The 12,768-nt window shown below is 41.2% G+C and overlaps 1 protein-coding gene across 1 annotated transcript in view; it reads right to left on the bottom strand.

Moving 5' to 3' along the window:
* Window positions 1–12,768, bottom strand: part of Lrp2 (LDL receptor related protein 2) — a 149,714-nt gene that overhangs the window by 83,119 nt on the left and 53,827 nt on the right. Inside the window, exons 14-20 of the mRNA XM_055599703.1 lie at window positions 10,975–11,177; window positions 8,877–9,017; window positions 7,380–7,583; window positions 5,348–5,540; window positions 3,815–3,940; window positions 2,970–3,100; window positions 288–425 (exon numbers count right to left, since the gene is read on the bottom strand). Of these exons, the coding sequence (XP_055455678.1) occupies window positions 288–425; window positions 2,970–3,100; window positions 3,815–3,940; window positions 5,348–5,540; window positions 7,380–7,583; window positions 8,877–9,017; window positions 10,975–11,177 (1,136 nt within the window). The remainder of the gene's footprint in view (window positions 1–287; window positions 426–2,969; window positions 3,101–3,814; window positions 3,941–5,347; window positions 5,541–7,379; window positions 7,584–8,876; window positions 9,018–10,974; window positions 11,178–12,768) is intronic.

Below are 12,768 nucleotides of genomic sequence, written 5' to 3'. Positions count from 1 at the left end.
AAAGAAAGAAAGAAAGAAAGAAAGAAAGAAAGAAAGAAAGAAAGAAACCATTCCAGACCCAACAGTAGTACAAAGTGGGGAACCAGCCCACCAAAGGCAATATTCCGTTTAAACACAGAAAAGTGCTAAGATATGCATTTCCAAGAAACCCAAGTCTTGCCATGTCAACTATGTGGCTGACAGAAATACAGCACTGTCGGGAATTATGCTGAAGAAATAGTTAAAGAGAAAAGAGCCGCCGCGTCAGATAATTATGTCCAAATAGACGACGTGGCAGTGCGTCTCACCCGTCTGAAGGTCAGCGTCGTAGGTTTTCACATGCATTATGCTGCTGATGCCACTCCGGATAACTGTCCTATCACCACCATCAGATTTCCTGACGCGAAGAATAGCCCCCAGTCTCCAGTCTGTCAAAAACACGTTATCTACGGAGGAAAAAAGAAAAGCAATTAGCATTTCAGATACATAATGGTATCTGGTAGTAATTAGGTTTAAACATCCATAGATAAAAATAAACATAAAAAAGAATCTTAAAGTTGAGTTCCTATCCCCAGGCAAAACACTTAATTGTGAAAAGGAAAGAAAGAACATCATCTCTAAGGCTGATGTGCAAAGTCCTGTACCCCACTGTAAGAATGCCTACTGTCTTTCAGGCTCAATCTTAATAAGAAGCTTTAGCAGGTGGTGGTGGCACAAACCTTTAATCCTAGCACTCAGGAGGCAGATGGATCTCTAAGTTTGAGGCCAGCCTGGTCTACAGAATGACTTCCAGGACAGCCAGTGCCACACACAGAAACCTGTCTCGAAAAAAAGAGAAGAAGGAGGAGGAGGAGGAAGAAGAAAAAAAGAGGAGGAGGAGGAAAAGTACAGATCTCGTCCCCAAAAAAGTATGTCTGAGTAAAAATATCAACAATTGTGTAAGCATCTACATACAATCTTTAATAGTTTAGATTTCAGCAGTGAATTCTGTGTAACACAAAACCACAACTAACTTATAATGTCACACGTTATAAAATTAATTTTCCTTATCTGTGGTCCATACTCGTAGGTCATTGAAGCCACTAAATCTTATCTCCCTTTAATGCAATTTTCAGTTCCACCATTCAGAGGAGTATCTTATGACATTTAAAGAGATGAGAAGTTCAATCAAACTCCTAGTCCTATTCAGTGTACAATCAAGAAAATCTAACCAGTCTTTGAGCAAAAAGTAATGGTTTGTATGGGTTTGTGAACTAAGAGGCCATACCATACCAATATAATGAAGCCAGGCATGGTGGCATTCACATATTTCTGAGACTGAGGAAGAAAGATCAAGGGTTTGAGTGAGCCTGGGCTATAGAGGGAGACCCTGTCTTCAAAGAAAAAGAAGGGAAAAAGAAGAAATTCATAACTTAAGTCAGAATTGACTGAAAAAAACTAACTCTATTTTGGGGATATAGCATTGTTCTCATGGGTGTGCACTCAATATTTTTCACACTGATAAAACCAAAATAAATTCAAACATCTCAGCATATAACAGAGAAAATAAACATTTAAAAAATGTTCCTATGTACTAGCAAATAGCATGTGTCTGACAATATTTAAAAGAGGGAGTAAATACGGGAGAGGTGACTGTTTATAACTGACTCAGCTCATCCAAAATCTCAGAGCATTTTTAAAACATTTTTTAAATACCACACACTCCACAGATAGATAGAAAGATGGAATATTCAGTATGACTACCACTCTAGCTGCTTACAGCACTATGCCAAGTATTCAAGTAGGGGTTTCTTTCAAAAGAGTTTATACACTGTTTCAACTAGTTTAGACACAGGGCTTTTGGTCACCCCTCAAACTGGACAAATATCAGTTGTCACGAATAGCCAGGATGAATTGCAGTCTCTCCTCATTCACTTTGCCTAACACTTTGTTTGTTCATTTGTTTGGACAGGGTCTCACTATTTAATTTATTCACTTGATGTTGGTTGTGAACTTGCTTTGCAGCCCAAGCTGGCCTCGTGATTCTCCTGCCTCAGCCTTCTAAGAGCTGGGATGACAGAAACACACCACCACAAGCTTTACATGAGCACTGTGTGTAATGCACAAGCTACACAGAGCCCTGTTTCAGGAATCCACCTGTTTTACTCTGCACAGTCTTGCTATGCAGGCAAGCCATGGCTTGATTATGTGGCCCAGGCCAATATCATGGTGATTTTCTTGCTTCAGCTTCCAAAGTGAGTATGTGCCACCAAGACTGGCTCACCAGATTATATTCTTATTCTCAGTGACTCAAGTCACAGAATCAAGTCTCCACTGAAGAAGGTAGTTGAGAGAAGGAGGCCAAAGTTTGGCTACCATCATGGCCTCTACTGTCTCCCACAATTCCATGATGCTCAGAAATCTTTGTTAGCAACATGAAAATATCAATGGAAAAACAATCATGTCTTTCTGTTCTTCATGAGTCATATTTTGGAATGGAGATAGAGTTTTGTGGCAAAACATTTTCCTAGCATGTATGAGACTTGGATTCAGTCCCCAGGTCTGGGGAGAAATAAAGCTATGCTTTACCATTTCTGTGAAACAAAGAGGACGTTACCTATTTTCTGACAAAACGCCTCCAAGACATTCAATGAATGTACAGTGATGAATACATATACTTGCCCTTCCACAAGGATTCTGATGAGGCTTTAGCCAGAGCACAGTGGCTACTGTATACACAGCTCTTGCTATTTTATTCTCTAGTTCAAGGCAAGTCTGATCTCAAAAATGATAAACGTAGTAATTTACTGTTCCCTCACATGATACTATCTAAGCACATACTCAGGAATTATACAGCAAGTACTACAAGCTGTTAATATTATGAAGATGTGTCCAGAACACTCTAAAGATGAAAATTTCCACCACCAAGCCAAACTTTTTCTACATATAATAGCCTAATTTTAAACTTAATTTACAATACAGCACACACTTGTTATCGCATTAAAACACACCTTTAAAAATGGTGAGTCCAAAAGGATGCGTCATCTGGTCGATTCGGCCCAATCTTTTTCTATCTAAACCGTCAAAGGTACTGTGCTCAATTTTATCAAAAAAGGCATCTACCCAGTACAGTCGTGAAGCACTGAAAAAAGAGGGGGAAAAAGTTATCTAATACCAAGAAATGAGTGTCTTGAGCCCTGAGGACATTTAGCAGTTATCTTTCCTACAAGAGTCAAATGTCTCTATTAAAAATGTTGTATGCCTCTCACAAATACAGGAAAGTTGAAACTTGAAACCTGTTCCCTTGAGAAATAAACAAAAATATTGATAATGTTAATGTTTAAAAGACTTAACACACTTCTGCCATTTTCTCCACAATCTACGTTAATAAACATATTATATTTAATAAATACTGAATTTAATAATATATTTAATAAATAAATATACTATATGCTCATTGGTCTTATTCTTAGATAAGATCAACTCTTGGAAACCCCAAAAGCATGTCAACACTAGTTTATTGATTCAATATTCATTAATTAATTCACTTAAGATGTCTCTACAAGAAATTAAACACAAGCTAGCTATATTTCATTAGCTCTCTATCCAGCCTCTAAGATGGTTTGGGACTTCATTCATCATGTCCCCATCATTCCGCTGTTTCTAGAAACACTAGTGTCTGAATTCTGTATCATTCAACATCCATCACTCATCACCTGGTAGTGATCAAAAGGTCTCAGAAGAACATACAGTACTCCTTGTCTTACTCCACCATGTGTCCAGGATACTGGATCCAGTGTCCAGCATGCCTTCTCCACGCTCTACTGTGATGAAACTTCAGATGGCATCTACTCACCTCCAGTCGATGGCCAAGCCATTGGGCCACCCCAGAGTAGTGTTGACTATAGTCGTTAGGTGAGACCCATCGCTCCACGCTCTCATAATTTTAGCAGGACGGAACCAGTCACTCATGAATATGTACCTAGAAAAAGTGGGAACAGATCAAGGAGGACAACACTGCAACACACTGATGACTTAAAAAGAGTTACAGTTGGGTTTACTCTGCGTACACGCTCTCAGGTTTGGCATATTTAATTCTAAGCTACCGTTTAAGTTATAAATATGTAACCGCAGTCACAGTTATAAATGATATTAAAATGGGCATCCAGGACGGAGAAGGACTAGACTGTAGGTCGTAAAACTTCAGTCTTCCAACACATTGGCGCACAGCTTTAATCCCAGCACTCAGGAGACAGAGGTCAGCCTGGTGTACATAGTGATTTCCAAGACAGCCAGAGCTACTGTGAGTTCAAGGCAAGTCTGATCTACATAGTGAGTTCTGCAACAGCCAGAGCTATACACAGTGAGAGACCCTGTTGTGTTTTTTGTCCTTAAACCACCTACATACCCAGGCAGTTAGCCAACTTGTGATCCTCTTGCCTCTGCCAACACCACCATACCAGGAATGCTAGAATAATAGTTATGTGCCATCTTTCACATATAACCCTTCTTCAGATGATATAGTAAAGGCTTCATGAGTGAGAAATCAAATTTTATTTTCTTTTTATTTTGGGATTAAAAACATTCAGAACCCATCAGATCATTCTCTATTCATTCTTCTATAAGGAATTTATAAATTTGCAAAACATTTCTCTCTAAGGTAGCAGAGAGATGGTTCAGGGATTTAAAAACACTTGCTCATAAGATCAGTAGTTCAAATCCCAGACACCCTCTTCTGGCCTCTAACTCATTCACAGGCATTTTCAACCTGCACATTCCTGTTTAAGTGCACATACACTTAAACAGACACATACAATATAAAAACACACACAGTACTCTAACTCTACACATATATGTGTGTATGCGTGTGCGTGTGTGCTGCCCCCCAGGTGAGGAAACCCAGCTGGATGAGTCACAAGCTTTGTCCTTATCATTCCATTCAGACACACCTGAGTGTCTCAGGCTTGTTCTGAAAAAGCTATTGAACATATTCAAGTAAGAACAGAACAGAAAAAGAACACTGTAGGCTAGTCGGTCTCCTCCTGTCTGACCCAGTGCTAATGGTAGCACATGAAATAGGGATTAGAAAGTTCTCAGCCGCCCCCAACCCAAGCTTCATACCAATAAACTGAAGCCAAGGCAAGAATTGGATCCTTTCTTGATAGCTCTGTTACATTTTTCCTCCCTGCAGTAACTTTAGAAAAACCATACTTCAGAGAAAGGTAAAACTTAAAAGAGAGGGTTTTGTTTTGTTTGTTTGTTTGTTTACATTTTTGAAGGTGATCTGGTGATCACCTAAGCTTATGGCAAAGAGATGAGATTGCAGGGTCGTTACGAAGTCCGGGCCCCAGGGCAGCGCACTGAAAGGCATTCAGCAGCACTCACGTACCCAGCAGCAGGGTGGACCACAATGGAGCGGGGGTTGTTTAAGTTGCTGATTATCTGTCGTCGGGACTTATCAGCCAGCTTCATGACGCTGACACTCTTTAGCCCTGCATCTGTCCAGTAGAGATTCCTTGAAATCCAGTCAAAAGTCAGACCCTCCACACTTTGCAACCTGTTTGCTGTGAGGACTTCTTTTCCTAGAAGTGAAAGTGTGGTTATGTTATTTAAAACAAATTTCCCAACTGCTGCACAGTTAAAGGTTGGATGAAAGGACATATTTTAAAAACACGTGCAGGATTCTTTAAAGAAAAAAAAAAAGAAGATTCTGCAAACTGCTGAGCAACAATGAGATAAACCTAAAATCTATCCCATGCCCACAGTTTGGATCTCAAAGAGGAGATACTGTAGTGATAAACAGACCTGGGTCTGGATTCACTCCCTTGTGTAACCTTCCAGAACATGTGAGAAAGAGATACCTGAACTCACCTACTACCACCCAGAGACAGCGCTGAGCTGACACTGCCAGGTACAGTCCGGGGCAGCCCACAAACACCACCGCCCAACCCTCCCGAGACTCTCAGCAGGCCACAGGGGGCCAAGATTGCAAAGGAACCAGAAGAGCCGGTTACAAGAGAAAAAGATCACAATTCCTCTGCACATCCTTCCCTGTGAAAACCTTGTGGCCTCCTTCTTTCCAGCTCATTGAGAATAAGCAACCACATTGCTCCATTTTGCAGTGTGTTTTAATAAAAAGAAAAAGCAGCCACACATGGCTGCTTTAATCCCAGAGGCAGGTGGATTTGTTGGAGTTCCGAGGCCAGCATGGTCTACAAAGAGTTCTAGGAGAGCCAGGGCTGCCCAGAAAAAAGAAGGAAGGAAGGAAGGAAGGAAGGAAGGAAGGAAGGAAGGAAGGAAGGAAGGAAGGGGAGAAAGAAAGGAAGGAAGGAAGGAAAGAGAGAGAGAGAAAGAAAGAAAGAAAGAAAGAAAGAAAGAAAGAAAGAAAGAAAGAAAGAAAGAAAAAGAAAGAAAGAAAGAAAGAAAGGAGAAAGAAAGAAAGAAAGAAAAAGATAAATAAAGAAAAATAAAAGGCTGTCTTCTGTGTTAATAATAAAAATATATGTCAGGTGCTTTATATGAATCTATGAATGAATATCACATGAGTAGGGACTGTGCCTCTTTTATGAAGAAGCTGGGAGAGATGGGAAATAAAGCATTGCATATAATAAACATAAAGAGGAGCTGGGAACAGTGGTGCATGCCTGTAATCCCAGCACTTTGGGAGGCATGAGCTGGTGGATCTCTGAGTTCAAGGCTAGCCTGGTCTACAAAGCAAGTCCAGGTCAGCCAGGACTACACAGAGAAAACCTGTCTCAAAAAAAAACAAAAATAAAGAAAGAAGCAGAGAGACAGGAGGAAGCAATGGGAGTCTCCTATGCACACAGATAGATAGTGCCTTCAGGTTCCCAATAGAAGCAGGTTCCCAATAGAAGGGGGAGAGAATTTCCCATGTTCTTGAAGCTTAGCTAGGGGCTAGTGAGTTAGTGACAGAGACTGAAGGATGAAGATGTCAAAGGACCACCAGGTTTTGGCTCCAAGAACTTTAAGTCTCATTTGTCAATATTGAAATGCATGTCCTTAAATAAACAGCCTGAGCCTAGGTGGTGGCCCAGAGCCTACAACCCCAGCTAGGTTACATAACACAGGTTAAGACCAACTGGTGCTTCATAGTAAGACCCTGACTCCAACAAACTTACAAGTAAATAAATACAATCTTGATTATAACTTGTTTTGAAAATATAGGAGAGGTGTCGGGGAACAGAGGTGGCTTGTATCTAGTACGCAAAACTCTAGAATGCTGAGACAGGGGGATCCCTGCAAGTTCCAAGCCAGCGTGTGCTACAGCAAAGGAGAGGGGTGAAAAAGGGCAGTGAGTGTGTGTGTGTGTGTGTGTGTGTGTGTGTGTGTGTGTGTGTGTGTGCGCAATTGGTAGTATCAGAGAAAGCAAGTCAAATATGTCAACATACACATTTTCTCACCTGTGCCATCGATTTTTTGTTTATAAATTATGTCTTTTGATAAATCTGAGAAGAAGATGGTGCTGTGTTGAGCATCAAAATCAATTCCAACAAAGTAGGAAGACCCTCCTGTGACAGGAACCATGACATCTTCCTGGGCAGAAAGCGTGAATGGGATCCCACGCACGGCCATTTTCGATGAGAAGAGCAAGAAGCTCTTAACGGCTGTAGAAGATGAAAGAAACAGGAGTCAGCCGACAGTGCAGACCCTGCCCTATTCCGGAGACACTGCTTCTTAGTTCACCAAGTACACTAGATAGTCACAAAAGGTAATTCTGAGAGGAACAACAGCTAAGTATAGTAAGTATAACTGGAAACCAGAGTCTAGAAGAAAAGCCTTGTCCTTGGGTTGTTGCATTTTTATACACAAGTATCACATATGTTCACACCATTTCCCTTTGTGTTTGAGGGGTGCGGGTGCCCTCCTGAGAGGGCAAAGGCCAGAAGAAGGTGCTCTAACCCCTATCCCCAGAGATGGTGTCTCTCACTGAACCTGCAGCTAACTTGTACAGAGAGAGGGGAGAGAGAGAGAGAGAGAGAGAGAGAGCAGCAATGAGCTAGATTATCCAAAAAGAAATACGAGAGTGAGAGAAGAGAGATTGAAGAAATGAAAAAAAAGAAAGATGCTGTCTAAAAGCAAAGAAAACCATGGCAGCATGTTAGAAAATTCAAAAAGGTACATCCAAAATATAAAGGCAAGAACTAAAGAAATTGAAAATCAAATCATTAGACAAGGTTCTATTTAAAAAAAAAATAGATTGTCTGTTAACAAATTTGTCTGAACTAAAATAAGAGATCACATATACTACACAGAGGCAGAGATATCCAGAGAGCAAGAATATGTCAAGAGGATGGAAAGAGTCATGATCAGCCTGAATAGATAGATGTGCTGATAACCCAAGAAAAAGGGCAGCCTCCAAGAGAGGCAGCAAGAAGAGAGGAAGGAAAGAAACAAGGCCAGGTGATCTAGAAGTCATCCACCAGAACAGGCAACTTCGTATCCCATCAAAATCAGGGCTGGCACCTAAAGTGGAAACAGGAAGGCCATGCGCAGGGCACAAGACCCTGGCGTTGCAAGCCCAGCACTGGAAAGAAATGTGTAGAACACTGAATGGTGGCACACACCTATGACCCACGAGTTCCAGGCCAGCATGAACTACAAGGTGAAACTGCCTAAAAAAAAAAAAAAAAAAAAAAAAAAGAAGTAGAAACAGAAAATAACTCAAACCCAATCGCATAGAACTTAAAGGCTATAGCTAGAAAAATGATAATAAAAAGAGAACAATGTTTCTTTGGTTTCAGTTTCAAATGGTTCTGCGTACAGAGAATGCTGTACCCTTCTTCTTACAGGGAAGACGTCAGACAGCAGAGCTAGCCTGTGCAGAGCTGAGGCTATCCGGGCAAAGCACGAGAACAGTGTGACGCCTGCCGGGAAGACAGTTAAGGCAGGCTTCTTACCAACACAGTGGCGCTCATCAGTGTCCAGTTCAAAGCCGAATTCACACTTGCAGCGGTAGCCCAGGCCACTGTTATCCGTCCTGTGACTGAGGACACAGACCTGTTCACAGCCCCCGTTGTTACTGCCACACGGATTGCTGGCTGCGGGAAGCATGTGGATTAAGATGTGTTGAGAAAAAGCAGTAACACGGAACATACAGAGCCATCTGGGGTGCCTGCAGTGGCTACAACTTCAGAGCCATTACTCCTCCTTCCCACCGGCCTCCAGTCTGCTCTCCCTCAACCTTCCACTCTTAAACTAGCAGTGGCAAAACCAGGGCTCCTCAGAATTTTCTTCTGTGAGATTCTTCTTTTTTTTTTTTCTGAAATAATTATGTCACAGTGTGCTAGCCTTAGCCTGTATTAGATAACTGAAGATATCCAAATGATTTATTCCTTTGATATAAATTTTCCTATTATATATATATACATATATATATATGTATTTTTTATATATATATATATATGTATATATGTATTTCTACTATGTAGTGAGTATATATTTTTCAAGTAACTTAGTGTACCACTAATAGCTCTGAAAAGTTGCCAAGATTTGAGTGCTTGGCTAAAATCTGGTTCCAAACCCTACACATCTGTCACCCAAGCTAGTTTGTCTTCATATAGCTAGCTCACTGCGGCCTGTGCTCAAGGCTGTCAACACTGAGTTACTCTGTCTGCTTTACAAAGATTTTGTTTGCTTGCTTGCTTGCTTTACGCACATGAGTGGTTGCCTGCATTAATGTCTGTGCACCATGTGTTCAGTGCCCAAGGAGGCCAGAAGAGGGAATCAGGTCCCCTAGAATGGAATTCGACTACCGTGAGTCAGCATGTGGGAGTTAGTGTGGGTCTCTTCCTGGCTGAGCCCCTCATCTGCTTTTCAAATTGTCTTCAGAACCTTTGATTTATACGTGTAAAACTCTTCCCTCTGTAAATGTGTTGATATGAGGAAATAATAAACAGACATCGTGCAGAGCCAAATAATGATATTAATATGGACGGCTAAATAGAATGCAGTAGCTTTGAACTCAGGAGCTCATCAATAGAGTCTGAAAAATCGTTCCAAATATTTCCAGAATATTTTCAGACCAAGCATGTATTTTTTTTCAAGTGTGTCACATTAAATGCTATCCATCTAAATATATCTAGTGTGTGATTTTGTTCTGGTATTTTTTTTTAAACTTTATAGCTTTTCTTCACAGTCAACATGAGAATTCTAAAACAAGTATCTTTCTCTAAGTTGTGATTTATCAAATCTTTCTACCAACATTGCTTTCAGTATTTATTTTCTTCAATCCAAAACACAGGAAATAGCCATACAACTTTGCAAATATGTCAAAGTTAAGTTTAAAACCCTCAAACACATGTAAACCCTACTCTAAAATAGCAGTATCTGAATCAAGATTCCTTCATGAAGTTTTGTGTTGTTTTGTTTTGTTTTGTTTTGTTTTTTTAACCAGTACTATCCAGTTTCTGTTACTATGGCTTTATAGGGTAATTCAAATTCGAAGAGCTACCTGCCAGTGCTGGGATTGAAGGCATTTACAACCAAAGTTTTAAATTAGGGACCAGACAAACATACTAAACATGTTTGTTCCCTGACAGCTGTAATGCAAACCAAAGAACAAATGCAAAGCGCATCCCCCAAACAAGTAGAAAACAAACTTGACACAAGGTAAAATGAGCACTTATGTCACATGGGACCCCAGTGTCCTCAAAAGTAGTCGCAGGTTTGCAATAGATTTCTCCCAGTAGAAATCAAGTGGTTACAATAGTTCATTTGCTGCTAGAACCCAAGCACCTGGGCAGGTTTCGGAATACACTACAGGAGCCAAGAAACTTCAGTTCAAGGAATCTCCTCTACATCCGTGATTGTAGCTCTAAAATAAGTGGCATCGATTTCTCCAAATGCTCATGATCTTGAGACAGTTTAGCGCTCTAGACGACCTTAAATATCTTCGAACAGCACCCAAACCTCCACACAGTACATCAGCATGAGTTCCCATAATTACAGGAAACTGTTTCTTGTACCAAGTAAGGTGATCATTGTCCAGAGACTTACCATGGGGCTGCCTGAGGGCATGGTAAACTGCCACCCCATTAGGCCTCAGGGAAGACTGGTGGTACACCTGAGGGTGGGTTTCTGTGAACTTGTTTGCTTTCATCACAGCCAGCTTCGTCCAATCAGTAAAGAACACATGTTCCTCAAACAAGCTTATTCCGAAGGGATGAGGGACAAGGGAGCCTCCGTGAATTACAGTCTTCCTGTTACAAAAGACACGTGCATGTGTCATAACACTGGTGCTTGTTTTTATTTTAGTGAAGGGGTAATTTGTTCAGTGGAATGTCTAAAAGCCTGTAACAGGACAAACTGAGACAAGATGCATTCTGGGATGCTTTTGAAATCCCTCCTGTTGTGGAAGTTTGGGTTTACGAAATGAGAAAAGCTGACAAGTGGCACCCAACATGGGGCTTGGCATAGTGGGCTTCAAATGCCGTAGAGGAGACAACAGGGTATGGAGAAAGGCATATACTGTTTCAGAAGATGAGCAAAAGGTTTACTGCCGCTCTTGCCACTGGGTCCTCTCATGCTCTGCTCCCAGAAGAGGTTTTCTGGTTTTGCTGTATTCCGTTTCAGAAAAGGTTGGGAGAATTATTGAACAATTAGAAAAGTTGCCAGTAGATATGGAGGAATATGAGAAACAAAAAATGGGTGAAATAAGAAAATCACAAGTGTCACTCGGATTGAAGAGTTGGCTGTACAACTAGAGAGTTTGTGGTTAGAGATGGAAGCACTTGAGAAGCAAATACCTGGAAAATGGTTCAGACCTGGTAACTGAGAGTTTCCCAAAATTGCCACCTTGCTCTGATCCATGCACTTCTGGTCTCAAGTCCCCAAAGCCCCTGGGAAGGCTGAGGACCCAGGAGGAGCAGAAGGACATACAGGCCTTGAGCAAACTGAGCTGCCAGAGGAGGAGCCTCAGGTTACAAGATTAGCACCATTCATTAGCTTTCCCAGTAGCCATCAGAGTTTTGGATATGAAAATGCTATGAGCTTCAAATGCGGTGAATTGGGTCATTTGAAAAGAAATTGTGACCAAGCCACCAAACGCAGAGCTCAAAAGGGCCAGTGTGTTAAATCTGAGAAATACGGTATGTTCCACCAGAGAAGTAGCACTCAGTTCTCAGCAAGAACCAGAGTTTGTAGATGCTGTGATAAAGGGGTCATCTGACTATTGAATGCATGTGCAAGAGAGACATAGAAGGTAACTTCTTGCCATTAGGAAACAGCTTTGGAGTCCTAGCTCAAAGCTCTCAACAGCAAAAAGTTTGAGCCTTTCCATGCAAGAGCAGTTCGCAAGTTATAGAAGAAACTATTGATTCAAAAAGCATTTGGTTCCTCCATCATCATTTTTTAAGAAAGCAACAGAAGGTCTCATTCATATTAAAATAAAAGCCATTTTTTAAACAGAAAAGGGGGAAATGTTGTGGAAGTTTTGGTTTATGACATGTAAACATGGTTTTACTTTAATCCCAGGTGTGGGATATGGAACTGATTTAAACTGTCCACAACAGTAAACTATCTGCCTAGTGAGGGTTTGGGGAGAAGCTCTTTGCCAGCTGCAGATAGTTTAAATCTGAGGACTCTGGAGAGGGAATAAATGGCAGAGCCCAGAGAGTGCTGGGATTGGGGTGGGGGGGCTCCAGGAAAGGGGAATGCTGCTGGTGCTTCCCCCATGCTGCTCCTGGTCGATGTTGATGCAGTGTGATGAGAAGTCAGAGATATGCTGAAATGAAGATTGGACTTGCCCCAAAGGACCACCGTAAACAAGGGGAGGCAGCTCAGAAAAACTAA

The sequence above is a fragment of the Psammomys obesus genome, unplaced genomic scaffold (genome assembly GCF_907164565.1).
Source record: "Psammomys obesus unplaced genomic scaffold, mPsaObe1.curated_primary_1811, whole genome shotgun sequence".
Taxonomy (NCBI): Eukaryota; Metazoa; Chordata; class Mammalia; order Rodentia; family Muridae; genus Psammomys; species Psammomys obesus.
This window is presented reverse-complemented; position numbering and strand designations above follow the sequence as displayed.